The 27,733-nt window shown below is 42.4% G+C and overlaps 1 protein-coding gene across 4 annotated transcripts; it reads right to left on the bottom strand.

Moving 5' to 3' along the window:
• Positions 1–14,230: 14,230 nt before the first annotated feature.
• Positions 14,231–27,733, bottom strand: LOC110563733 (3 beta-hydroxysteroid dehydrogenase/Delta 5-->4-isomerase type 1-like). Of its 4 annotated transcripts, none has more exons than XM_060392986.1 (6): positions 27,541–27,733; positions 21,567–21,690; positions 21,102–21,298; positions 18,285–18,338; positions 16,993–17,157; positions 14,231–15,813 (listed from the first exon to the last, which is right to left on the bottom strand). In XM_060392986.1, exons 3-6 carry the CDS (start codon positions 21,244–21,246, stop codon positions 15,002–15,004), a joined length of 1,176 nt encoding a protein of 391 aa, XP_060248969.1. In that variant the 5' UTR covers positions 21,247–21,298; positions 21,567–21,690; positions 27,541–27,733; the 3' UTR covers positions 14,231–15,001. The 4 variants fall into 4 exon arrangements, with proteins under 4 accessions (XP_060248969.1, XP_060248971.1, XP_060248970.1 ...); XM_060392988.1 differs by having other exon boundaries at positions 18,285–18,335; XM_060392987.1 differs by lacking the exon at positions 21,567–21,690.

The following is a 27,733-nucleotide window of genomic DNA, read 5'->3' as shown; positions in this document are numbered from 1 at the left end:
CACATCAGCCTACTGAAGGGTCTATTGTACCTGTGCCTCAGTCCAATCCATGCTCACTTCATGCACGTAAGCACATGGCTGACTGTTTGGGGACAACTCTTCTGAGACATTCATGTTAACCGAATTTGCAGTGAAGCCAAAGAAGAGTTTGACAGAGGCAGAAGTAGAAATACACAGCTGGGGATATCTCTCTTGGGACAGATTAAAACTTCTGCTGGATTAGTTTACTCTAGGTTCCTCTCTCCAGTCAGGCAACCCCAAGGAAGACCTTGAAGAAGAGAAAGATGGGTATGTTAGTTAGGGTTTCTATAGCTGTGAAGAGACACCATGATCAGGATAACTCTCATAAAGGAAAATATTTAATTGGACCTGGCTTACAGTTTTAGAGGGTTGGTCCATTACCATGGTAATAAGCACGGCAGTATGCAGGCAGACATGGTGCTGGGGGAGCCAAGAGTTCTACATCTTGATCCTCAGTTGGCAGAAGGAGACTGCCTTCCACATTAGGCATAACTTGAGCATAGAAGAGCTCAAAGCTCATCCCCACAGTGACATACTTCTTCTAACAAGACCACCCTGCCTAATGTGCCACTTTTTATGTGCTAGGTTTAACCACAAGTATTTATGGGGCTCATTATTATTCAAACCACCACAATAAGGAAAAGCTGTCCGTGAAGAAGACAGGTACCAGGAGGTGGGTCTCTTTCTGCATGCTCTTTCCTCTCCTTTGCGCTGACTTTACACTGACTGTATCAAATGAATGGCTGTGACATGGCAGGTGGAGCCATACACAGAGTGTAGTAGATTCATACCTTGGTTCTTTGCTGGTGTTGTGATCCCAGGAGGGGGCATCTTGGGTGCTTTCTGGTAGAGCCACAGCTCCCACATTGGGACTTGTGGGACACTGTGGACTTGGCAATTGTTCTGCAGTGTCACATCATGGAGCTGATGTCGTGCTGTGAACTTCAGTAGAAGGAGATCAAGAGAGAGGCTCCCACACACCAACCTTTAAGAGGACAGAGCTCCTGGACCCCAGCCTTTCTTTCCCTTATCTTAGCTGTGGTCTCTTGGGGATTTCACCTAACATCTGTATTGCCTCCTTCTCTGTGTAATCAGAAGACAAAGTCACCTTCGCTTACTCATTTCTTGGGACATGGGTGGACAGTGTCATAAGGAGTTTCCATCATTAAGATGTCTCTGATGCAAAATGGACACCAGAAGGATCTTCTGCTGTTACTGAGAGGAGGGAACCTCAAATAAAAAAAAAATGCCTCCATAACCTAGTGCTACAGGGAAGCCTGTAGGGCATTTTATCATTAGTGATCCACATGGGAGGGTACTTTCCATTGTGGGTGGGGCCATCGCTGGGCAATCATACATATGTTCTATAAGAGAGCAGGCCTATCAATCCATGAGAGCAGGCTATTTACTAACACTTTATGTCCTCTGCATCAGCTCCTGCTTCCAGTTCCTGTCCCATTTGAATACCTGTCTTGGTTTCCTTCAATGATGAACAGTGATCTAGAAGCTTAAACCAAATAAACTCTTTTCTCCCCACATAGTTTTTGGTCCTGATGTTTCATCACAGCAATAGTAACCCCTAACTTAGACAGAACTATCATGTTATTTATTTCTTTTTGCTTGCTTGCCTTGAGACAGGGTGTCTAGGTTATTTCTAAGGATGTTACAAAAACTATAAAACATTTGGTATTTGGGTATATGAAACAAAGGGAAACAACTAAGTATGAGGAGAAAGTGTGACATGTTTTAGTAGGATGTGTAAGGTGAATTATAAGATAGAATATTTTGTTGTGAATAGGGTTAAGTTAATGTTTGTTTGTTTGCTTGCTTGTTTTCCGTAAAACTAAAATCTACTGTGTTTCCATTATTGATGAAAGAGATAAGACCCAGAGTGATAGAAACTTTTGGATTATTCCCAAAGGGTTTCATAAAACTGCACAAGAATTTCAGAAAGGCACAGGACTTCTTGTAGATTCACAGAAGTTCTTGTGCCCACAGAGATGCACTGTAAGAACCTAGAATGTAAGCATACAGAGCTGCTCCTTGGAGGAAAGAAATGAAGTGCCAGTTATCTCCCCAGAAGCCTGGGATCAGATGTACATTCTAGCTTGGTGAGCTCTGTATAATCTGTGTGGCTAGAGACCACACTGAATCCTCCCCTACACTCTTATCATAAGGTTGCTTTTCAATCTATAGAACCCATCTTTGTATATGGACTTTACAAAGTGTTTCGATGTGTTATGTCTGGTATTTATTTACCTTACTTTGTTCCTCAAGGAGATTTATGTAAGCTTTCTTGTGTACATGAGATGTATTTATCACCAGGGAAGTTTTCACCAAATTGTGCTGTGCTTTACAATTCTAAATTAAACCACTTGGATCACACTCCAGAAAAGTGAAGCACCACCAGCTACTTAGTCACGCTGATCTGAACTGCCTTCTTGCCTCCCATGGATTGTTACCCTGTTGGTCTTAGTGGTGGAAGAGACCCTCAACTTCTCAGACAGATACATATGAGATCAAACAATGTTGACTTTTGTAGACAAGAACAGATATTGTAATGCCAGGTTCATGGGACCCTCAGAGACCACCAGAAGGCAACTTGATGGAATAGCAAAAGAGCTTTATTTTGAGAGTGATCGAACTCTGGACCCAAATCTCTATGACACAGCAGTAGAGAAGTGGGATCGCAAGCTCTGTGTGAACAGTATTTTTGAAGGGAAAGTCTGTGAGCAGGGCATTTCCATGGCAGCAAGCAGGGGGGGCACAATTCTTGGCATTACAGAATTGGGTATAGTTTAGCAGGGCGGGGTGACCTTTTCTGAGGCACACAATCACAATGGCTAAGGCATATAATCACAATGGCTATTTTTCGAAACCATATTTGAAACATTGGGGAATATTTTCCCACCTGATCCTTAGCCGATTCCCATTGATTATTGCCAGGAAGTTTGTCTCTATTTTCTATGAAGCATTTATTGCTATATTTCCTGAAGGCTGTTGCTAGGAGAGTCAACTTTGTTTTCTGCCAAGTGTGCATTCTATGATATTTCCTGGTACCTGAATTCATTTCCCAGTCAAGATCTTTATTTCAAAATGGAGTTATATTCAGGCTAACTTAAACTCTTCATTTCACCCTTTCCATGTAACTGAAGAGGCCAGTCTTGGGCTCTTACAATTCAAGGTCATCTCCAAGCTGACGGTATTGGGTATTCATTACCATTAACTTTATAGTTCCTAGTCTTTGCCTAATATTCTAACAACTTGTTAAGCAAGCCTGATCGAAAAATGGCCAAAAGCAAAAGATTCTGCCTTTGAGCTGCTATAACTTTGGCTTTGTACATCCAGCATTGTATTGCAATACTAGTTTCTGCTCCAGCTAAGCAATCCCCAAGATTACAGCTAATTTCAGGGATTTCCCTTTGGCTTAGCATTTCAGCCTGTAGGTGGGATTTTGGGCCAGTAGTCTTGTCTTCTGAAACTATTTCAGCCCTGACAATAGGACCATTGACATCAGGGGCTAGGAAGGCTGAAATGTCAGCCAAAGGCTGGGCAATGGGGCAGTCCCCAGAAGCACCTGGTCAGGTGGTCCATCTGAGGAGGCAGTGAGCAATCATGTCTGCTTCCAGGAAGTTCAGATCTCAGCTTGCAGTCTCAACCAGGTGAAAATCTGCTGAGATAAATTTAAACTACAAACAGAAATTAAAATTTGCCTAATAAATGGGAAAAATGAGAAATCCCAAGACCAGGGAAAAACTCATCTAGGGTCTGTTTGAGCTATGTCAAATTCAGGTCTCATGACTTTTTGATTTCCTAAAACATTTTATGAATATCAGGTAAAAACTGCATCCAATGGAATGAGCAACAATTTAAGTGTATCCATGATCTGAAACTCTAACATTTTAACTGTGGATACAGCTGTTGGTAATCAGCCACCAGTAGAGCTGAGCTACTTTTTGTCAGTTCTTCTTAGCATTTATTTTCAGTCCTCATCTCCATGTTACATTGTAAAGTTAGGCAGAAATATATTAATGGCTTTAGTGCTGAACTCTGGATGCTTGGATTTCCTTAACAAAGCAACTAGGAAAAATAGATTTAAAATATTTCTAACTCCTGTATCAAAGTCTACCTCAAAAATGGAAAATATTAAAGATATCATAGTAAAAGTTCTGGCTTTTGGGTCAAATATACACATTGTATATATGTGTTTAGCATGATGAAATGCAGTTTCAAATTTATCTCTAGAAAACAGCCAAAGGCAATTAAAATCTCAAACATGTGCCTGGATAATAAGCAGTCAACTTATCAGAACTCTATTAGTCAATGTCAGAACTCTGGACTCCTGAAATCTTATGACAACATAAGCACAACAATAGCAGAGAGAGAGGAGAGAAATCTAAAATATCTCCCATTTTTAATATGCCTCAAATCATTTTTTGTATTATTACAATTTATGTTTATATATCTTAAAACACCTGCTTATGAGGGGACAAGATGGCGGTGCCAGGAGAACACTGCGTCTGAGGAGCAGGATGACATTTTCCATACAGCGACAAAGAGACTGAACTTTGGGCCCTAAAACAACAGTAATCCCAGGTTTCCCGGGTGAGAGGAAACCCCCACAGCCTGGGAATCAGTCAGGTCCACTCTCAGGTTCCCCAGCCAGAACCCAGAAGAGATCCTGGGTCCTGCAGGCACTAGGTCGCCAGACCAGAGCCACGCATGCATGTCCCGATCACCTTCCCAGGCTGATCGGTGAGCACAAAAATAACAGTGACTGGGAGTCCCAATCACAAGAAAAACCCACGGGGAAGGAATGCAGTGGGACTGGCCATGGGTCACCCAGTCTTTACCTGGAAAAAGTCTCATAGATGGCAGGTACGAGCTGCCATCACTGAACTGGGCTCAATCCTCCAACCCGGAGAGTGGCTGTGCACCCAGCTCTTCTGCACAGATGTAGCTGCGTGCCCCACTGCAACAGAGACTGGGAGTCCCTGTCGGGAGAGGGCCCCAAAGGGAGGGAAGGAAACAATGCTGACTTGGGCCACCCAGGCTTTGCCTGGGGAAGTACTCACAGACCTGAGGGTAGGATCCTCCATCACTGAACTGGGCCCATGCTGGGAGCACAGAGAGTTGTTGAGCACCCAGCTCTCCAGCACAGAAGAGTTTTCCACCCCAGGGCAACAGAGACTAGGAGTTCCTGTCGGGAGAAAACCCCACAGAGAAGGAAGGAAATGGGAACCCAAATTAGGTCATCCACCTATATCCCTGGGAAAGTTCCCGCAGACTAGCGGGGGGGGGGGGGAGGCACTGGCATGCCGCCAGCCCAGAGACCTATTTTGTACCAACTATTCCTCACAGACAGAACTGTGTGCCCCAGGACACCAGAGACTTGGAGTCACTGTAGGGAGAAATCCTCACAGGGAACAAAGCAAAGGGGACAGACTTAGGCCACCCAGTATATCGCTGGAAAAGTTCCTGCAGACTGGCCCAACCCAGAAAAAACCTGCTGTGCACCAGATAACCTGCTGTTACAAAGAGAGCAGTACTCACCCGCCACAGATTACCACTTGGGTACTGAGGCACAGAGCCCCAACCTCAGACCTACAAAAGCCTAGGATCCCTGAGATCAACCTCCAGATACTGCTCCAAGGGGCAACCAGTTATCCCTAACAAAACTGACCAAAAAAAGGGACACACAGTTACAGCAGCAAATCACTAAATTTACAGCAAAAAACCAAGAAGCAGGTCAGCTGTCTCCAGGACTTCTCCAGGTGAGAGGAAAGCCCTCTCAACTAACAAGGACCACAGTTACCACTCAGGTCTCTATGTCTAAGGTGAGCAGCAGCAACTCCTGAAAAACACCAGCCATCCAGTGACTATACCCAAAAAGCTGAGGAGGCTTCCTTCAGAAAAATCCATCTTCCTGCCAAGGGGATTCTCTCTACTACAGGATTCCAGGAACCAACAGAAACTAATTCCAAACACCTAAGATAGCCCAGTGGGTAGAGGCCAGCATAAAAGCTCAACTAAGAAAAGACAGAGCAATATGTCGTCTCTCAAACCCAGTTATCCAGGGGCAAGTAGGCCTGAACACCCCAGCATAATTGAAATTCTAGAAGATGACCTAACATCTATGCTCTTGAAGAGGATAACAGAGGAAACAAATAAAATGGGTAAAGATGTAGAGGAAGATAAACTCAAACAGATAATGGCCATCTGTAAAGAAATACAGGAAGTTGCAGCCAAACAGTTTGTGTCCTGTAGAGAGGAAATGCTTAAATCACTGAAAGAAATAAAAGAAACAGAGGATTGTTCAAACAAACAGCTGAAGGAAGTAAAGGAAAAACAGGAAAATACACTCAGACAGGTGAAGGAAATTAACAAAACGGCTCAAGATCTGAAGATAGAACTAGGAAAAATTAAAGAAAATACAAATGGAGGAAATGTGCAGAGAAAAAACTTAGGAAAGAAAACAGGAACTACAGAGGTAATCATAACCAACAGACTACAAGAGATGGAAGAAAGAATCTCAGGTGTAGAAGATACAATGGAAGAAATTGATGTATCTGTCAAAGAAAATATTAAATCCAAAAAATTCCTGACACAGACTGTCCAAGAAATCCAAGAAAATATGAAAAGACAAAACCTAAGAATAATAGGTATAGAGGAAAAAGAACACTCCCTTCTCCAAGGCCCAGAAAATATTTTCAACAAAATCATTGAAGAAAATTTCCCCAACTTAAAGGACAGGCCAATAAGAATACATGAGGCCTACAGAACACCCAACACATTTGACCAGAAAAAAAAAAATCCTCCCACCACATAATAATCAAAACAGTAAGTATACAGAACAAAGAAAAAATACTAAAAGCTGCAAGGGAAAAAGGCCAAGTAAGACATAATGGCAAACCCATTAGAATCACACCTGACTTTTCAACAGAGACTATGAAAGCTAGAAGGGCCTGGACGGATATCATGCAGACCCTAAGAGAACACAGATGTCAGCCCAGGCTACTATACCCTGCAAAACTCTTGTCCTCATAGACGGAGAAAACAAGATATTCAATGACAAAAACAAATTTCAACAATACCTACACACAAATCCAGCATTACAGAAGACACTGCAAGGGAAAATACAACCCAAGAAAATTAGCTTCTGTCAAGAAAACACAGGAAATAATTAACCTTACTACAGTAAAACAAAAAGCAACCAAGCACACAACCTTATGACCACAGCCAATATCAAAATCAAAGGATCTAACAGCCACTGGTCATTAATCTCTCTCAGCATCAATGGACTCAACTCTCCAGTAAAAAGACACAGATTAACAGAATGGATACGTAAACAAAACCCAGCAATCTGTTGCATACAAGAAACAAACCTAAGGCACAAAGATAGACATTACCTGAGGATAAAAGGTTGGAAGACGACTTTCCAAGCAAATGGACCCAAGAAACAAGCAGGAGTAGCCATTCTAATATCTGATAAAATAAACTTTCAACCAAAATTAATCAAAAGAGATGGGGAAGGACACTTCATACTCATCAAGGGAAAATTCCACCAGGAAGACATCACAATCCTGAACATCTATGCCCCAAATAAAAGAGCACCCACATTTGTAAAAGAAACATTGATAAAATTTAAACAACATATAGATCGCCACACATTAGTAGTGGGAGACTTCAACACCCCACTCTCAACGAAGGACAGGTCAACAAAACAGAAATTAAACAAAGAAACAATATCTCTGATAGAGGTCATGAATCAAAGGGACCTCACAGACATTTACAGAACTTTACACCCAAACACAAAAGAATTTACCTTCTTCACAGCACCTCATGGAACCTTCTCCAAAATAGACCATATAGTGGGTCACAAAGCAAGCCTCAACAGATACAAGAAGATTGAAATAATCCTTTGTATCTTGTCTGATCACCATGGAATAAAGCTGGATCTTAACAACAACAGAAATAGCAAAAGCCTGCATACACATGGGAATTGAACAACTTGTTACTAAATGACAGCTGGGTCAGGGAAGAAATAAAGAAAGAAATTAAAGTCTTCCTAAAACTCAATGAAAATGAAGACACAATATACCCAAACTTGTGGGACACAATAAACAGTGCTAAGAGGAAAGTTCATAGCACTAAGTGCCTTCAAGAAGAAATTCGAGACAGCTCATGCAAGCAACATAATGGCCCACTTAAAAACCCTAGAAAAAAAAGAAGCAGACACACCAAAAAGAAGTAGACCGCTGGAAATAATCAAACTCGGGGCTGAAATCAATTAATTAGAAACAAATAAAACAATTCAAAGAATCAATGAAACCAAGAGCTGGTTCTTTGAGAAAATCAACAAGATCGACAAACCCTTAGCCAGGCTAACTAAAAGGCAGAGAGACACCACCCAAATCAACAAAATCAGAAATGAAAAGGGGGACATAACTACAGACACTGAGGAAATCCAAACAATCATTAGGACTTACTTCAAAAGTCTATATGCCACAAAATTTGAAAATCTAAATGAAATGGACAACTTTCTTGATCGATTTGACTTACCAAAGCTGAATCAGGACCAGGTAAATCAATTAAATAGTCCTATATCCCCCAAAGAAATAGAAGCGGTCATCAAAAGTCTCCCATCCAAAAAAAGCCCAGGACCAGATGGCTTCAGGGCAGAATTCTACCAGACCTTCAAAGAAGAGCTAACTCCAATTCTTTTCAAACTGTTCCACAAAATAGAAACAGAAGAAACATTACCAATCTCATTCTATGAAACCACAGTCACCTTGGTACCTAAACCTCACAAAGACTCAACAAAGAAAGAGAATTTCAGGCCAATCTCCCTTATGAACATTGATGCAAAAATACTTAACAAAATACTCAAAAACTGAATACAAGAACACATCAAAGATATTATCCACTATGACCAAGTAGGTTTCATCCCAGGTATGCATGGGTGGTTCAATATACAGAAATCTATCAATGTGATCCACCATATTAACAAACTGAAAGAAAAAAAAAAACACATGATAATCTCCCTAGATGCTGAAAAAGCATTTGACAAAATCCAACATCCATTCATGTTTAAAGTCTTGGAGAGATCAGGGATACAAGGCACATATCTAAACATAGTAAAGGCGATATATAGAAAGCCTATAGCCAACATCAAACTGAACGGAGAGAAACTTAAAGCGATCCCACTGAAATCAGGGACAAGACAAAGCTGCCCACTCTCCCCATATCTCTTCAACATAGTTCTGGAAGTCCTTGCTAGAGCAATAAGACAGTTGAAGGAGATCAAGGGGATACAAATTGGAAAGGAAGAAGTCAAATTATCACTATTTGCAGATGATATGATAGTATACATGAGTGACCCCAAAAACTCTACCAGGGAACTCCTACAGCTGATAAACACCTTCAGCAAAGTGGCCGGATACAAAATTAACTCAAAAAAATCAGTAGCCCTCCTGTATACAAAAGAAAAAAGGGCTGAGAACGAAATTAGAGAAACAACACCCTTCACAATAGCCACAAATGACATAAAGTACCTTGGTGTAACCATAACCAAGCAAGTCAAAGACTTGTATGAAAAAAATTTCAAGTCTCTGAAGAAAGAATTAGAAGAAGATATGAGAAGATGGAAAGATCTCCCATGCTCATGGCTTAGCAGGATTAACATAGTAAAAATGGCCATCTTACCAAAAGCAATCTACAGATTCAATGCAATTCCCATCAAATTACCAACACAATTCTTTACAGAACTGGAAAGAAAAATTCTCAACTTCATATGGAATAAGAAGAAACCCAGAATTGCTAAAACAATCTTCTACAATAAAAAATCTTCTGGAGGTATCTCCATCCCTTATCTTAAGCTGGACTATAGAGCAACAGTATAAAAACTGCATGGTACTGGAATAGAAACAGAATGGTGCATCAATGAAACCAAACAGAAGACCCAGAAATAAACCCACACACTTATGGACACCTGATCTTTGACAAAGATGCCAAAACCATACAATGGAAAAAAGATAGCATCTTCAACAAATGGTGCAGGTCTAACTGGATGTCTACATGTAGAAAAATGCAAGTAGATCCATACTTATCACCCTGCAAAAAACTAAAGTCCAGGTGGATCAAAGAAAGACCTCAACATAAAACCAGACATATTAAATCGGTTAGAAGAAAAGTGGGGAAGACCCTAGAACTCATTGGTACAGGAGACAACTTCCTGAAAAGAACACCAACAGCACAGGCTCTAAGAGCAACAATTAATAAATGGGACCTCATGAAACTGAAAAGCTTCTGTAAAGCAAAGGACACAGTCATCAAAACAAAACAACTGCCTACAGATTGGGAAAGAATCTTCACCAACCCTTTTTCTGACAGAGGTCTAATATCCAGTATATATAAAGAACTAAAGAAGCTGAAAAGCAGCAAACCAAGTAATCTATTTAAAAAATGGGGAACAGAGCTAAACAGAGAACTCTCTGTAGAGGAATAACGAATGGCAGAGAAACACTTAAAGAAATGCTGTACGTTATCAGCCATCAGGGTAATGCAAATCAAAATGACCCTGAGATTTCACCTTACACCCATCAGAATGGCTAAGATCAAAAACTCGAGTGACAACACATGCTGGAGAGGTTGTGGAGAAAGGGGAACCCTCCTCCACTGCTGGTGGGAATGTAACCTTGTACAACCACTCTGGAAATTAATCTGGCAGGCGCTTTCTCAGACAACTAGGAATAGTGCTTCCTCAAGATCCAGCCATACCACTCCTAGGCATATATCCAAAAGAGGCTCAAGTACACAATAAGGACATTTGCACAGCCATGTTTGTAGCAGCTTTATTTGTAATAGCCAGAATCTGGAAAGAGCCCAGATGCCCCTCAACTGAAGAATGGATGCAGAAATTGTGGTACATCTACACAATGGAATATTACTCAGCAATGAAAAATAAGGAAATCATGAAATTTGCAGGTAAATGGTGGGACCTGGAAAGGATCATCCTGAGTGAGCTGTCCCAGAAGCAGAAAGACACACACAGTATATACACACTCATATAGACATGTTATATAGGATAAACCTACTAAAGTCTGTACATCTAAAGAAACTAATCAAAAGAGAGGACCCTGACTAAAATGCTCAATCCCCATCCCGAAAGGCAAAGAAAATGGACAACAGAAGAAGAAGAAAACATGAAAAAAGCTAGAAACATACCACGGAGGGCCTCTGAAAGTCTCTGTCCTGCAGATATGAAAGCAGATGCTGAGGCTTATGGCCCACAGTTGGGCAGTGTGCATGGAATCTTATGCAAGAAGTGGAAAATAGTAAGAGCTGGAGAGGACAGGAACTCCACAAGGAGAGCAACAGAACCAGAAATTTGAACACAAGGATCTTCCCAGAGACTCATATTCCAACCAAGTACCATGCATGGAGATAACCTAGAACCCCTGCACAGATATACCTCATGGCATTTTAGTGTCCAAGAGTGTTACATAGTAATGGGAAGAGGGACTGCCTCTGACATAATCTGATTGGCCTGCTCTTTGATCACCTCCCCCTGATGGGGGAGCAGCCTTACCAGGCCCCAGAAGATGACAGTGCAGGTATTCCTGATGGCATCTGATAGACTAAGATTAGAAGGAAGGAGAGGAGGACCTCCCTTATCAGCGAACTTGGGGAGGGGCATTGGGTGAAGAAGGGGGTGGAAGGGTGGTATTGGGAGGGGAAGAGGAAGGGGCTTATTGTGAGATACAAAGTGAATGTACTGTAATTAATAAGATAAAATTAAATTAAAAAAATAAAGAAATTTAAATAAAAGAAAAGAAAAAAAATTAAATTAAATTAAAGAAAATGCTCAGTGTCCTTAGACATCAGAGAAATGCAAATCAAAATGACCCTGAGGTTTTACCTTACACCCATCAGAATGGCTAAGATAAAAAGCTCAAGTGACAACACATGCTGGAGAGGATGTGGAGAAAGGGAACCCTCATCCATTACTGGTGGGAGTGCAAACTTGTACAATCACTTCAGAAATCAATCTGGCTCTTTCTCAGAAAATTGGGAATTGCACTACCTCAAGATCCAGCTATACCACTCCTGAGCATATATCCAAAAGATGTCCCACCACTCAGTAAGAATGTTTGCTCAACAGTGTTCATAGCAGCTTTATTTGTAATTGCCAGAATCTGGAAATAACCTAAATGGAGGAATGGACACAGAAATTGTTGTACATCTACATATTGAACATTTCTTTAAGTGCCTCTCAGACATATGAGATTCCTCTCTTGTGAATTCTTGGTTTAGCTCTGTACTCCATTTTTAAATGGATTATTTGGTTTGTTGATGTATAATTTCTTAAGTTCTTGTATATTTTGTATATTAAACCTCTGTCTGATGTAGAGTTGGTGAAGATCTTTTCCCAATTTGTAGGCTGCCATTTTGTTCTATTGACAGTGACCTTTGACTTACAGAAGCTTCTCAGTTTCATGAGACTGCATTTATTAATTATTGTTCTCAGAGCCTGTGCTGTTGGTATTCTATTCAGAAAATTGTCTCCTATGCCAATGAATTCCAGATTTTTCTCCTACAATTTTTTTCTAATAGATTTAATGTGTCTGGTTTTATGTTGAGGTCTTTGATCCACTTGGACTTTACTTTACTGCAGGGTGATGAATATGGATGCATTTGCATACTTTTACATACAGACACCCAGTTAGACAAACACCATTTGTTGAAGTTGCTCTGTTTTCCCACTGAATGGTTTTGGCATCTTTGCCATAAACCAAGTATCTGTGGGAGTATGGGTTTATTTCTAGGTCTTCACTTTGGTTCCATTGATAAATCTGTCTATTTCTATGCCAATACCATGTTTTTTTTTTAATTTTAATTTATAATTTATTTATTTTATTTTTTTTACATGTGCTGTGTAGTATAGCTTGAAATCAGGGATGTTGCACCACTGCTGTGATTACACTATAGTTCTACCTGTAGGAATTTAAGAAATTGCCGAACACTTAAGGGAGAACCAGGTAAAGAGAGAGACCTTCATACTACTTTTTGTAGGATTAGGCCTGTCCTCTCATCAGGAAGGGGAACAGGGGTCTCTGGGAAAGCACTAGTACAGACATGCCTCCTGGCTGACAACTTCCAGGACTTGCTTGACCAGTTCATGGCTTCCACATGACCTCCACTGCACAGCCTCCATCCTTCCAGGAGCAGATAACCTCCCTTGTTGGGTTGTCTTACAAAGCACCTGCTGACAGCTGGGCAGGGGGGGGACTTGTGTTGTACTGGGGGAGGAATGTTGTTTCTCTGTTCATGAATCTTGGCTGGTGGAACAAAAGATACAGGTATTAAGGATCTCCAGTGATATCCCTGAGCCTGCTAGGCCTGAGAACTCAAGTTCTCTGGTAGCTTGGATCTTCCCCATTTTGGCCCTTTACTGTCCACTGGCACCTTCCTCCTCTTGGCCCCCTGTTTCAATTTCTAAAAGAGAAAACCTCGAAGCCAAGTCAATTTCCCTGCACAGTCAAGGGGGAGAGGGAGGGAGGGAGAAAAAGAAAGGTGGGAGAAAGAGAAGGGGGAGTAAGAGAGAAAGAGAGAGAGAGAAAGAGGGAGGGAAGAAAAGAGAGAGAGAGATGTGTTCAGCCCTAGGTGTGGAATGTTACCATAGAAGAGAAGTGTCCACAAGGAATCAGTTTGCAATAGTTTCAGGTGTGGAGAAAAGTTCCTACATGACAGATCCTAAGTGCACCTTTTCCTTACCCAACCTTTTAAAAATTGGGTTCAAACAAACAGGAAACCCTTTCTTAAAGCAAAGAGTTCTGAGAAGAAAGCATTCTTCATGTTTTCAGAAACTGGAGAATGTTAATGAGAAGAATTAAGAATTATTAAGGACAATTTAATGAGAACCTTTCAGTTACAAAACCTGACAGTACAGCTTCCTTTCAAATAAGGCCAGGCTGGAACCTAATGCTAAATCTATTTATGAATATGTCTTTAGAGGAAGTTGATACAAACAAGCTCTGAAAAGCAGAGTGGTGGTGGTGGGGGTCTCCCTACCCAAAATGCTGGAACCATGTAGCAACAAGACAAGACTTCTCTCTGCTGGGCAGCCTTTTCAAAACCTGGTCCTAGAGTCTGGGATCTGAGGACCATCTCTCTGTACTTTAGAAAGAAAAACCAGAAAATCAGCGTGTGAAGGGAAGTGGGTTTATTTTTAGTTCTGTCTTGACTATGGAGGGAAACTTTCTTACCTCTCCCTACCTTTCCTATACCAGTGTTACAATTTTATAGAAGAACTGGAACAAAATCCTCCAGCCAGGTGTCCATTTTGTTGTGAGAAAACGTGTAAATCTGAGAATGTTCTTTTAGAGGGAGCCTCACTGGGACCCAGCATGGACGAGATCTCCTGCAGAAATTGTGGATCTTTGGCATTCCTTCTGTCATGGAGTGTCATGTAGCACACCGCAAAAGGACAATGTGCTGGGATTAGTCTCACATCCCCTCTGTTCATGGCTTTCTCTCAGTTCCTCAAATCCATGATCCATTTCTGATCCAGCATGGCCACGTTTATTGACAGAAAAATGTCAGCAGATGAGCTATTAACACATGTTTATTGTTTCTTTCACTCAACTTCATAAACCAAAGCAGAATTTTCCAAAGATGAGAAATGTTGTTAATGGGGAGATGAAGCCCATGGAGAACACTCTTGAGCAACAAGAAGCGCTTAGTAGTTAGGAATCAGGAGCTGAGGCACAATGGCCTGTGTGTCTCTGGGGAGGTGTTTGGGGAAGAAAGCTTGTGGCTGGGTCAGTGCCTGGCAAGGATTCTGGGGACTTGAGGAAGACACTAAGTTGGCTTCTATCTAAAAGGGAGGCAGTAGGACCTGGATTGTGCCTGTATCCTTTCTGAGGACCTGACAATGATTTCTGATAACAGCCAGGGCCATGTCTCTGTCATCTTCACATCACCGAGTCTTTGAGTTCACTGTTTCCTTGTGCTGTTCCACTAGTGTCCCGATCCACTCTGAGGTTTTCTGCTTGGCTTCCTCCCAGGTGACACACGGCTCATAGCCGAGATCGTGCTGGGCTTTCTTGTAGGAGAAGGCAAACGTGCTGTTGGACAGCGTAACCAAGTGGCAGGTAAAGGGGGGCCGGTAGCTGTAGACTGGACTCAGCAGGAAGCTCACAGTTTCCAGCAGGAAGGCAAGCCAGTAGAGCAGGGGCAGAGGAAGGCTCCAACTGGAATCAGGGCGGAGGCCCCATTCCTTGCTCAGGGTGTAATTTAAGTCATCATAGCTTTGGTGAGGGGTGTCATCTGAGATGTAGTAGAACTGACCTTGGATGCTGGGTGACTTCTTGGGGTCGCGTAGGCCCCTGGCAGCCAGAATGTGTGCCCAGGCAACGTTGTCCACATACACTGGGTTGGCTCTAGAGTATTTGCCAGTAGTATCCAAAACACCCTTATTTTTCAGAGCACAAGTTACTGTGTTATAAAGGAATGAGCTTTTTTCCCCATAAATGTACATGGGCCTTAAGGCACAAGTATGTAAAGTGCCACCATTTCTCAGGGTGCACCCATTGGCTGCCAACACTGCCTTCTCAGCCATCTTTTTGCTGTATGGATATGGATCAGACCATGTACTTTCTAGATTGTCTTCTTCATGGCCATCCAAGATGATCTGCTTATAGGAGTTGGGCCCTGCCACATCAACTGAGCTGGTGAAGATGAAGACTGGCACACTAGTTTGGACACAGGCCTCCAATAGGTTCTTGGTACCTAATCATAGACAATGCATTGTCAGTGTCAAGAGATAAGCCAGGGGCCCGGTGTGTGCACAGCTTCAGGATTATTCTTGTCTTTTTGCCCAACAATACAACATTTACAGATTACAGTTCATCTTCCCTACCTAGACTCAGCTACCAAGCTGTTCCCAAAAGACAACAGGTGGGTTCCAGAGAGCACGTATCTCTAGGCTTTTGTGTTCATTGCCTTGTGGCTATGTGTAAGCATGAGTGTATGTGACTGAGTGGGGTTTTTTTATTATTATTACTTTAAAATGCTTTAAAGCTTCTCATTAGTCCATTCCTAAAGGGCCCATGAAATAAGTATAATTTTATGCATAGCAATTCATCCATGATTTTTAAATCATAGAACCAGATCATATTCTTAGATTGTGAATGAGAATAGTTGTTTTTCACCAAGAATTATTGAAGAATTAACATCGTTCAGGCTCAAGTATAGTGTGTACAGTTGATATGCATGTTACATAACCATTTCATAGGTACAGCTTTTTGTTGTTGTTGCTATTTGATAAGAATCAAAATGGGCCAAGGACAACAAGTCTGACTCAGGGAACAGATGGTTATTGGGTTTGGGGCGATGTAGAGAAACAGCTGTATTCCTGATTGTATGCACAATCTTTAAAACAGTTTTGGTTCTATCTATGACTTCATTTTACCTGGTTATATAAAGTAGGGGTGATAAATATTTCTTCTAGTTTCATTCTGGAACCCAGCACTGGTATCTGTTGCTCTTAGTAGTAAACTAAAAGGGCTTGTGAGCCTCCTGCTGGGCATTCCTGTAATGGCAGGACATTGTGAGGTCCTGAAGATAGAACAGCCTGCAGAGCAGGTTCCTGCAAAGTCTAGGCAGAAAATGGGTGGGTGCTTGTCAACTGCTTGGAGTTGGAGTTCAGTCTCCTTTGCATGGAGGACAACAGAAGAGCTTTTCTTGAAGGTGGAGTGACATGGCTGAGGCCTTACATCCAGGGTTACCTACTTTCTACCTGCTAGGCCTTAGCCATGGAATAGCACTGAGCTCTTCCAGCAGGATATGGTGAGCAGAGGCATTAGACTCAGAGAATGGCAGGGATTCTATGGTGAGAGCATTCCTTCCCGGTCTGTGTTAACATTTTCAACCTCCCAAATCTCTCCTTCTCCTCCGCAGATACTCTACCTTTCAGATTGACATCTAGGATGGTCTGTCTGGGAATGACCCCTGAGACATCAATGACAGCAGCAGTGTGGATGACCACAGAGATGCCCTGGCAGGCTCTCCTCAGGTACTGGGCATCCAGAATGTCTCCCTCCAGCACTGACACCTTTGTGCTTGTTTTGAGGTCTGTGGAACACAAGGCACATCATTGAGAAGCTCTCCTCTAGGTTAAGATGTTCCCTGTACACAGGTGTTGACTACCTATGCCATTAAGAATTGTCCAGAAAGACATACATGGTATGTGTTTATATAAGCACATTTTAGCTACATAATCCAAGAGAGACATAATACAATCTACAGACCCAAAGAAGATAAGGTGCAAGGAGAATCCAAGGGGGTTGCTTAAATTTCACTCAGAGTGGGAAATAGAATAGGCAGGAGAAGTGTCTGAAGAGAGGGAACAAGACAAGTCCCTACCATAGCTGCCCTTTTAGAGGCTCCACCCAAGATCAGATGAAAACAGATGCTGCGACTCACAGGCAAACATTGGGTGAAGAGCAGGGAATGTGAAAAAGTGGGAGGAAGGATAAAACAACCTGAAAGTGCCAGAAGCTCCACAAGAAGACTACCAGAGCAAACTAACCAGGCCCCAGAGGGGCTTTCGGGGACTGAAACACCAACCAAGGATCATGCGTAGACTGGACCTAGGCTCCCTACACAGGTGTAGCAGATGGGCAGCTCAGGATTTGTGTGGGTTCCCTGGTAAGGTGAGAAGAGGCTGTCTCTGACATGGACTCTGTCGCCTGCTCTCTGATCACTTCTTCCTGTCAGGGCTGCCTCACCAGGCCATGGGGGAAGATGATTCCATCAGTTCTGATTTGACTTAATGAGCTGGGGAGTGTGGGTATGTAGAGCTCCCCTTATCTGAGGAATAGGAGAGGGGGAATAGGTTTATAGCAAGGAAGCTTGAGAATGAGAGCAGAGGAGGGAGAGGGCTATGATCCAAGTATAAATTGAATAAAGAAATTTTTAACCAGAATTGTTCTAGAGGGAAACTGTTAGAGAGGAAGGCTGGAAAGAAAGGAAAACATTGTTCCTTTCTTCAGGAAAGCAAATCAGCTTAGGAAGCTGTCAAATGTGCCTGGGACATGAACTTGTTCAAGAGAGTGCTGGGAAGTTCATCCATCCACAAAGTGACTCAGCAGCTAATAGAGAGGTGGGGAGAAGTGGGTATGTCTGTCTGTCAGACATGTCTGTCCCAGGGTTTTGATGAGGAAAACATTTCTAGCAGTGGCAGCAGAAGGAAGACTCACAAAATATATCTTGGTTGTTCCCCTTGCCAGAGCCTGGTATTTTCTGGGTCTCTGCTGGGCAAAAAAGGAAAAGTTAACTCAGAGCCAATGGCTTGGCTTCAGTGACCCAGGGAGTTCAGAAGCTCTGGTAACAAGATTAGGATGGGTCCAAGTTGGATACAGTGGAATATCTCCTGTGAGACACTATCAAATGCAGATGTCAATGCTCTAACTGGCTTTCTCAGGAGTTCCTTGTACCATCTATTCCAAGGCCCTAAATACACCTGCGACTTCATACTTCTTCTGGACTTGGTGGGTGACACTGCCTATTATTTTGTCACTTAACTCTCAAAATGAACTGTTTGCCACACACAGTCTTTGCCAGTACCCTACACTTGCTGCGCTTCATAATTGAAACCCAGCTTCAAGACTATGCTTCCTTCCTTCCCACACTTCCTAGAGACTGGTCCTGTGTGCCCTGCTTAATAGATGAGCAAAGTGATGCCCATAAGCCTGAGGACACAGTTATTCCTGTACCTACTGAGGACCCCTTGCTTGCCCTTTGCCTACACCTGTACCATTAGCCTATGCTCTGGCATTGCTTGGAATCAATTTTTCAGGGACAGATTAAGGACATTCAAGTGACCTGAAATTTTCCATGAAGCCAAACAGTGAGAAAGACAGGAGAAATCTAAGGCTAAAGAAACATCTCCAGGGGACAAAAATAGAATGGCTTGCCCCTAATTCAGTACTCAGCATACCTTATCCAAGCCCCTCCTCTCACCATGCAACTCTCGAAGGCCCAGAATTAGAAAAATGTAAATTTGGGGCTGCTCAGAAGGTATTATCTGCCTGAGGGTTGAATTCTATTATTATGATCTGATCTCCCTACTTCTTCCTTTTTCTTCCTTGATACTGATGTTAGACCTGTGGTGACTCCTAACCAAAAAAATTATTTTCAGTTGCTACTTCATGACTGTAATTTTGCTACTGTTATGAATTGTATTGTAGTATCTGGTAGGTAGGATACCTGATATGAAGTCCCTCTAAAGGGTTAGTGAAAGCCCAGTGGTCTTGTGACCCACAGGATAAAAACCACTGTTCTAGACAGACTGGTTCAGGGATGTGGCTGTGACAAGAGGAGAACTCCAGACCTGTAGTGAAAGACTCACATCCATGAGCTCTCTGGGGACCCTGAGGTCCTAGGAGAGGGCCTGTGGAAAGTGGTTTGGTGGAGCCATAGCTGCAGCATGATCTAAGTCTTCTTCATGTGCAGATAATTGCATAGCAACCTGGTGGGGTGGTGCAACCTATGAACTGGATCAGAAGGAGACCCAGGTAAACGCCTCCACCCACCGGGTGTGAAGATCATAAAGGCTGCAGCTAGACTTCCCGGGCTCCACCCCAGTGTGTTTATTCTAGCTGTGATATTTGTGCAAACCAGTTAACCTTTGCACTATTCCTCTACAGAAATAGATGGTGGAAGCGTTAACTACACCCCAGGAACGTTACACACAGCTAAGGAGTTATCTCCATAGTTTGCCCCATGGTGCCTGGCACGGAAAGGGCACTTCTTGGAAATCCCTCATTCTTATCTTTATGCAGGGCCTTCTGTTTCCATACCCACAGTGGATCTATTTCTCCATCTGAACCTTGGCTCTTAGCAAATAATGCTGAGGAACAGTATTGTAATTAATAGAATTGTTGACTGCGTGTTAATGATTCATTTCTGGAAGGAACACTGAAGCTGACAGGAGGAAATTGACATCGGAGGAGGTCATAGACAAGAATTAGAATAGAGGGTGAGTGCTGTTTCAGAGGACTGTGTAGGGTCCTATGTGCAGGGCATATCCCTAGGTAGAATAGATTTACACTTGACTCTGCAGAGGGGCAAAGAACCAGCTTGAGTCACATAGGAGCACCAGGAAACACTGAAGACTCTGGGCCCAAGTGCTGACCATTGGACAAAATAGTGGAGCATAGTGAGGGACCTCTGTCTTCATCTGTGTTCCTCATTAATCGGGTGACACTGCTATAGTCATTTTTCTTTTTCCAACTCAACGCCCTTGCTGACAAGGTGAGTGAGCCTGCTTTCCCACTTTCCCTGCAATTATTTTAATGACCCAGGGTGCAGGCTGAATAGATGGTAAACTATACTACAAAATCAGTTGTTCCAGTTGTACCCAGTTGAACAATTTGGCATACGAATAACAGCCTGCACTAGTGAATTCTCCAGTCTTGCTCTTAGTGATGATAAACTCCTTCAGAACAATTCAGGCAAGGTATGGACAGTCCTTCTCATGCTGGCTTTCTGTCTGTCCCTTGGTTTGACCACATGCATTTGCTCAGAAATTCTTTCTCAATCTCTATCTCTGTCTCTTTCTGACCGTCTACGCTCCTATCTCTGTCTCTGTCTTCTTATACTTCTCTTAAATTGATATCTTTTTACTCTTTTTATTTTACTTCTGCCTAAGATGCTAAATGAAGACCACCACAAAGCAAAACAGAACAAAACAATTAGATCAGTAGCAATTAGGAGAGACAGGGAGCTAGTGCTGAGCCCTCCATCTTAGTAATCTTTATGGCTATTACCCAGTAAATGACAAGTCCACATTAAAGAGCTACAGGAAAGAGAGAGAGAACTTATCAGTCCAAACTTAGTCTCTTCCAGACTGTACAATGTCATTTATGCTGAGTGGTGTGTTTCCTCCTGATGAGTGTGGGCATGGAACGGTGTTATGACTGCAAGTGTCTATGTATTAGACAAGGGAGGAATCCTCCCTGCATCTACTCAGTGTTCGCTATGCAGCCACAGGACGAATCCTCAGGTTTACTTACTGAAGAAATCTTTCCTGGTTTCTGGTCTGAAGACCTTGTCCAGGACTCTGATCTCCTCCAGATCTTTCTCCTGCAGCAGCATGTGGACGATTCTTTTGCCCAGAAACCCTCCTGCTCCAGTCACCAGGCAGCTCCACCCAGGCATGGCCAACACAGGAAGCAGATTGTATTGCGAGCTGGGTTAATGTAGGGTGACCCTGGAGATGGCAAGAAAGAGAAACCCAGTGATTTATCCATGCCCAGTTTTCTACACCACTCATTCATAACACAGATCACAAGACAGGAGGCTCTTTCTCTGCAGCACTAAGCTATGTTTATCACCAAACATACTTTATTTAGGGTTCTTAAACACCTTTACCTCCCTTCCATCCCCAGCCTTGGATAGGAGATTAGTAGGGGAAAGGACTATGGACCTCTTTTATCTGATTCCTGCTGCTTAGAGGTGTAGGGTCTTTAAGGGATTACCAAATTCAGTCGTTAGGACACCAGCAGTCCAGTCCAAAGAACAACAGCAAGCAGCAACACAAAGTCAATGAAAGCTCCAAGACTCAGTTGGATTGCCCTGAGAAGTTTTCTGGAATGTTTCTCTCTGTGAAGTCAAGTGTTGAAACATGAAGATCAGCACAGCAATGTTGATCGAAAGAGTGATGTCTTGTTCTTTGAGGGCCTCCACATGTGTCCTCTCCTTAGAGTCCACCAATGTATGTTCTCAGCTGGCCAAAGTCACATCCCTTACATGAGAGAGCTCACAGAAAAACCTCACATGCCCTCTCAGAAGCCAACCTACAGCAAAACTTCACGTGCCCAGATTGCAGTAAAAAGGCTTTTGACAAAACTGAGTCTTCAAGAAAACCAGAAACTTCCACAGCACTAAGGAACATATTTCAATGTCTATCAAAGCACTGTCATGCTCCCGGGGTGTGGCTGTGTTCCAAGATTTCTTCTTTACCTAGATGCTAGATCATTTTACCTGTGTTTCATAACAAATGGTCACAAACTGGGGTTTAAAGCAACCTTACCAGGCATGGTCAAGTGACACAAGCAGTTTGTGGAATTAAGAGAAATGTTTTCTTAACTTGACTATAAAAGGTGGGAATGAGGAGAGTCTCAGAGTGAAGCCTGAAGGGAGGGGTCTGGAATTACTATGCTCTTGGGGACTATACTGCCCTCCTGAAACCACTACAGGTTCAGTGATCTGGGAAGATGGAGAATCTGTTACTTGGGATCTGTTTTGGACACTTCACTTATGGGCATGATTGAACCATGTTCCATTTTGTTAAAATGTGATAGAACACAGATTTTAGTCAAGTGCTGTCTGACTGCCTGTGTGACCCAGTAAGTCCTGTCTTTTGAAATTCCTCAGCATTCCTTCCTTGAGGGTGTGGGACAGAGCCATTTAGTATAGGTCAGCCACAGCCTATATTGGAGTGAGATAGCATAGATGGTATATTGAAGTCACATACCATAGAAGAAAAGCACAACATTTAACTGATAGTGTCAGAACCCACAGCCTGATGTTTTTGTTATTGTTTGTTTTTGTTTTAGCACAAATCCCTTATGTCAGGAATGTAGTTAAAAAATCTACCACATCAATGGAAACAACCTTTATTAATACGCCCAGTGCTTCTTACGATCTGAATATGTCTTCCAAGACAAGAGTTTACTCAGTCTACAGTCCCTTTTCCATCTCATTGGGTTATAACACTATTATGAAATAATACTGTGCTTACTCCAGCTTTGCTGGAGGTATAGATGTGAAATAAGATTCCCTTCAAATTAGAGTGTATTTCTTCCTTTATGTTCTCTCAGGGTTGTCTTCTGCAGCCTTGGGTCCTGTACTAATCCAAGTGTGCTCTCCCACTGTGCAGCTTTAAAATCAAATATTCTGTTTTAACTAGTTACTCTCCCAATCCATTTGAATAAAACAAACGAAGAATTCCTTCACCACACATCTTCCTGTTTCCACTGTTTCTTGCTATCTCCTTTTTTTAGTGGACTGTGGTTTTGGTGACCAAAGGACATGGAGTAAATTCCTGTAGTTATTGTGTAGTTGTCTTTAGAGGGCTGTTGAGGGTAGAGGCTTGCGTTCAAACACATGGATTCTGAGCACTATCTAACATGAATCTGACCCAGCATTCTAAATCCTGAAGATTTTCATGTCAGGTATCTTCTGTAACAAAGACCAGGCAATGGAATGTTGAATTCACCCCTTTCTTATTAGTTTCTTTTTGTTTGTGTGCATGGAGGGTCATGACTCTCCAGGTGTTTTAGCCATTTCTAAATCACAGTGGTAATTTTTAACAAGTGATTGTGAGAGGAGACCTACAGGAAGAGAAAAGGTAATAAAAAGTGGCTACCTACATCCATGTGCTTCCCAGACACCCCTCTGGATATAATATCTGGCTTTCCTCTGATATATAGACATTACGTATGAGGGAAAGGGTAGGGCAACTATCCTTGATGGTGAGCAATCAGCTTTTTTTTACTAGTTTTAATTTTTATTAATTACAATTTATTCACTTTGTATCCCCCCTGTAGCTTCCTCCCTCCTCCCCTTCCAATCCCACCCTCCCTCCCTCTTCTCCACCCATGCCCCTCCCCAAGTCCACTGATAGGGGACTTCCTCCCCTTCCTTCTGATCCTAGTCTAGAGCAATTAACTTTTTTCTTTTTGTTATTAGTTACATTTTATTAACTCTATCCCAGCTATATCCCGCTCTCTCATTCCCTCCCAATCCGATCCTTCCTCCCTCATCTCCTCCCTGCCCCTTTCCAAGTCCACTGATTGGGGAGGACCTCCTCCCCTTTCATCTGACCCTGCTTTATCAGGCATCTTCAGGACTGGCTGCAAAATCCTCCTCTGGGGCCTAACAGGACTGCTCCTCCCTTGGGGGTGGGGAGGTCAAAGAGCCTGCCATTGAGTTCCTGTCAGAAATAGTTCATGTTCCCCTTCCTAGGGAAAACCAATTCGTTACTGAGCTACCACAGGCTATATCCATCCAAGCAGAGGTTCTAGGTTATATCCATACATGGTAGCAATCAACTTTTGAGACTCAACTTGTCACCTTAAGCAAGAACTTTCTTGGGCAACACTGAAGAAGATGGACCAAGGCAATGATTAATAGATCACCTTTTGACAAATATTGCTTAATTATATTTACCTACTGCTCCTGGAGCAGGTCTTCTTCCTCAGTTTACAATAAGCTCTTATCAATAACATGAAAATAGACTTGGGGTCAACATATGCCTCTATTTGTGCTTCTTCCCACCAGGGCCATATTGAAGAGATCTTTTCTTCCCTCTGCATTTAGCCATTACTTTCTTTTCTTAAATTTATTTTTTTATAAATTACAGTTTATTTACTTTGTATCCCAGCTGTAGCCCCCTTCCTTATCCCCTCCCAATTCTGCCCTCTTCCCTTCTTCTCTTCCCTTGCCCCTCCCCCAGTCCACTGATAGGGAGGTCTCATCAGGACTGGCTGCATTGTCTTCCTGTGTGGCCTGGTCGGGCTGCCCTACACTCAGGAGTAGGTGATCAAAGAGCCAGCCACTGAGTTTATATCAGAGACAGTCCCTGTTTCTAGGGAACCCATTTGGATACTGAGCTGCCATGGGCTATATCTGAGCAGGGGTTCTAGGTTATCTCCATACATGGTCCTTGGTTGGAGTATCAGTCTCAAAAAAGATCCCTGTGCCCAGATATTTTGGTTCTGTTGCTCTCCTTGTGGAGATCTTGTCCCCTCCAGGGCTTTCTATCTCTCTCTTCTTTCATGAGATCCCCTGCACTCTGTCCAAAGTTTGGCTATGAGTCTCAGCATCTGCTTTAATACCCTGCCAGGTAGAGTCTTTCAGAGGCCCTCTGTGGTAGGCTCCTATCCTGTTCTCTGTTTTGTCCCTCTTGCAATGCCCATCCCATTTGTCTTTCTGAGTAAGGATTGATCATGTTACTCAGGGTCTTCTTTCTTGATTAGCTTCTTTAGGTGTATAGATTTGAGTATGTTTATCCTATAGTATATCTTTAATATCCACTTATAAGTGAATATATACCATGTGTGTCTTTCTGCTTCTGGGATACTTCACTTAGGATGATCTTTTCTAGCTCCTACCACTTGCCTGCAAATTTCATGATTTCCTTGTTTTTAATTGCTGAGTAGTATTCCATTGTGTAAATGTACCACAATTTCTGTATCCATTCCTCAACTGAGGGACATCTGCATTGTTTCCAGATTCTGGCTATTACAAATAAAGCTGCTATGAACATGGTTGAACAAATGTCCTTGTTGTATATTTGAGCATATTTTGGATATATGCCTAGGAGTGCTATAACAGGATCTGTTAGAAGAAACAGTGGGGAAGAGCTTTGAACTCATTGGCACAACTTCCTCAACAGAATACCAACAGTACAGGCTCTAAGATCAACAGTCAATAAATGGGACCTCATGAAACTGAAAATCTTTAAAGCAAAGGACACTGCCATTTGATATTCCTCTATAGAGAGTTCTCTGTTGAGCTCTGTCCCCCAACTGAAGAATGGATGCAGAAATTGTGGTACATCTATACAATGGAGTATTGCTCAGCAATGAAAAATAAGGAAATCATGAAATTTGCAGGTAAATGGTAGGACCTGGAGAGGATCATCCTGAATGAGTTGTCCCAGAAGCAAAAAGACACACACAGTATATACTCACTCATATATACATACAACATAGGATAAACCCGCTAAAATCTGTACATCTAAACAAACTAAGCAAAAGAGAGGACCCTAACTAAAATGCTCAATCCCCATCCTGAAAAGCAAAGAGGATGGACATCAGAAGAAGAAGAAAACAGGAAACAACCTAGGAACCTGCTACAGAGGGCCTCTGAAAGCCAGAAGAAGAAAACAGGAAACAACCTAGGAACCTGCCACAGAGGGCCTCTGAAAGCCTCTGCCCTGCAGACTATCAAAGCAGATTCTGAGCCTGATGGCCAACTGTTGGGCAGAGTGAATGGAATTTTATGTAAGAAGTGGTAAATAGCAAGAGCTGGAGAGGACAGGAACTCCACAAGGAGAGCAACAGAACAAGAAAATTTGAACACAGGGAACTTCCCAGAGACTCATACTCCAACCAAGGATTATTCATGGAGATAACCTAGAACCCCTGCAGATGTAGCCCATGGCAGTTCAGTGTCCAAATGGGTTATTTGACATAATCTGATTGGCCTGCTCTTTGATCACCTCCCCCTGAGGGGATAGCAGCCTTACCAGGCCACAGAAGATGACAATGCAGCCACTTCTGATGAGAACTGATAGACTAAGATCAGAAAGAAGGAGAGGAGGACCTCCCCTATCAGTGGACTTGGGGAGGGGCATGCATGCAGAAAGGGGAGGGAGGGTAGGATCGGGAAGGGAGGAGGGAGAGGCTTATGGGGGGGATGCAAAATGAATAAAGTGTAATTAATAAAAGTTAAATAAAATATTTAAAAAAAAAGCAAAGGACACTGTCGTCAGAACAAAATTACAGCCTACAGATTAGGAAAGGATCTTCACCAACTCTATATCTGACAGATGGCTAATATCCAGAAGTATAAAGAAATCAAGAAATTAAACAGCAACAAACCAAGTAATCCACTTAAAAATGGGCTACAGAGCTAAATAGAGAATTCTCAATAGAGGGATATCGAAAAGCAGAGAAACACTTAAAGAAATGCTCAATTTCCTTAGTCATCAGGGAAATGCAAATTAAAAAGACCATGAGATTTCACCTTCCACCCACTAGAATGGCTGAGATAAAATACTCAAGTGACAACACATGCTGGAGAGGATATGGAGAAAGGGGAACCCTCCTCCATTGCTGGTAGAAGTGTAAACTTGTACAACCACTTTGGAAATCAATCTGGCACTTTCTCAGACCATTACTTGTTTCTTTAATTGGTATCTAAAGATGGCTGCCTGATTCCAGACTTTTAACTTAGAAGTTCTGGTTACAAAATGCTGTGATTGCTGGTGCATAATGCACACCACTTAGAAATAGCATGCTTGGCAATTAGTAATAGTACCGTACAGCTAGATAGTTGTTGTATTTTAGCCAGGGGTCTCTAGAAAAATGAAACCAATATATATCCTAGGTATGAAATATATCCTATGTGTATACGTATCTCCTAAACATGTCAGAAATTATTAAATCAGCTTTACAATAGTAAGAACAGTTAAATCATGCTCCAGAAACTACTTGGTCCTTGAAGCTAAATGCTTCAACAATTGTAGCAGTCACATCCCACAAGACCTAATGAAAAATTGATCCTTTTAAAAATCTAGTTTTCCATCTAATTTTTATTTAGATGTAAATTTATACACTGTGACACAAAAGTCACAACAAAATCTCTAGTTAGAGATTTGTGTAAGTTTTTCTTAATCCCATGGAAGATGTCACCCACTCTGAGGAGACAAACTGTACTTACTTAGTCTCAGGCAGGGGTGTCAGTTTTCCTGGAGCTGGAAACCTGGAAGGAAGGCTCCTGAGATCCAGCTGGTCCCTAGTCCACGATGCAAGCTTGGAAAGAAGGAGCCAGCAGCAGCACTGTCAATCAACCCAGATGCAAGGGAAGCAGGGCCAGCACTGTGGTGACAGATGTTCTCCTGGACAGGACCTTC

This window comes from Meriones unguiculatus, chromosome 10 (genome assembly GCF_030254825.1).
Source record: "Meriones unguiculatus strain TT.TT164.6M chromosome 10, Bangor_MerUng_6.1, whole genome shotgun sequence".
Classification (NCBI taxonomy): domain Eukaryota; kingdom Metazoa; phylum Chordata; class Mammalia; order Rodentia; family Muridae; genus Meriones; species Meriones unguiculatus.
The sequence above is the reverse complement of the archived record's forward strand: the minus strand, read 5'-3'. Positions and strand labels throughout refer to the sequence as shown.

Coding starts and splice junctions, on each gene's coding strand:
- LOC110563733 (XM_060392986.1), bottom strand. CDS start 21,246: ATGCCTGGGTGGAGCTGCCTGGTGACTGGAGCAGGAGGGTTTCTGGGC. Junction 17,158..18,284: donor GAACAACCAAGATATATTTT/GTGAGTCTTCCT, acceptor TGTGTTCCACAG/ACCTCAAAACAAGCACAAAG. Junction 15,814..16,992: donor CCTAGATGTCAATCTGAAAG/GTAGAGTATCTG, acceptor GTCTATGATTAG/GTACCAAGAACCTATTGGAG.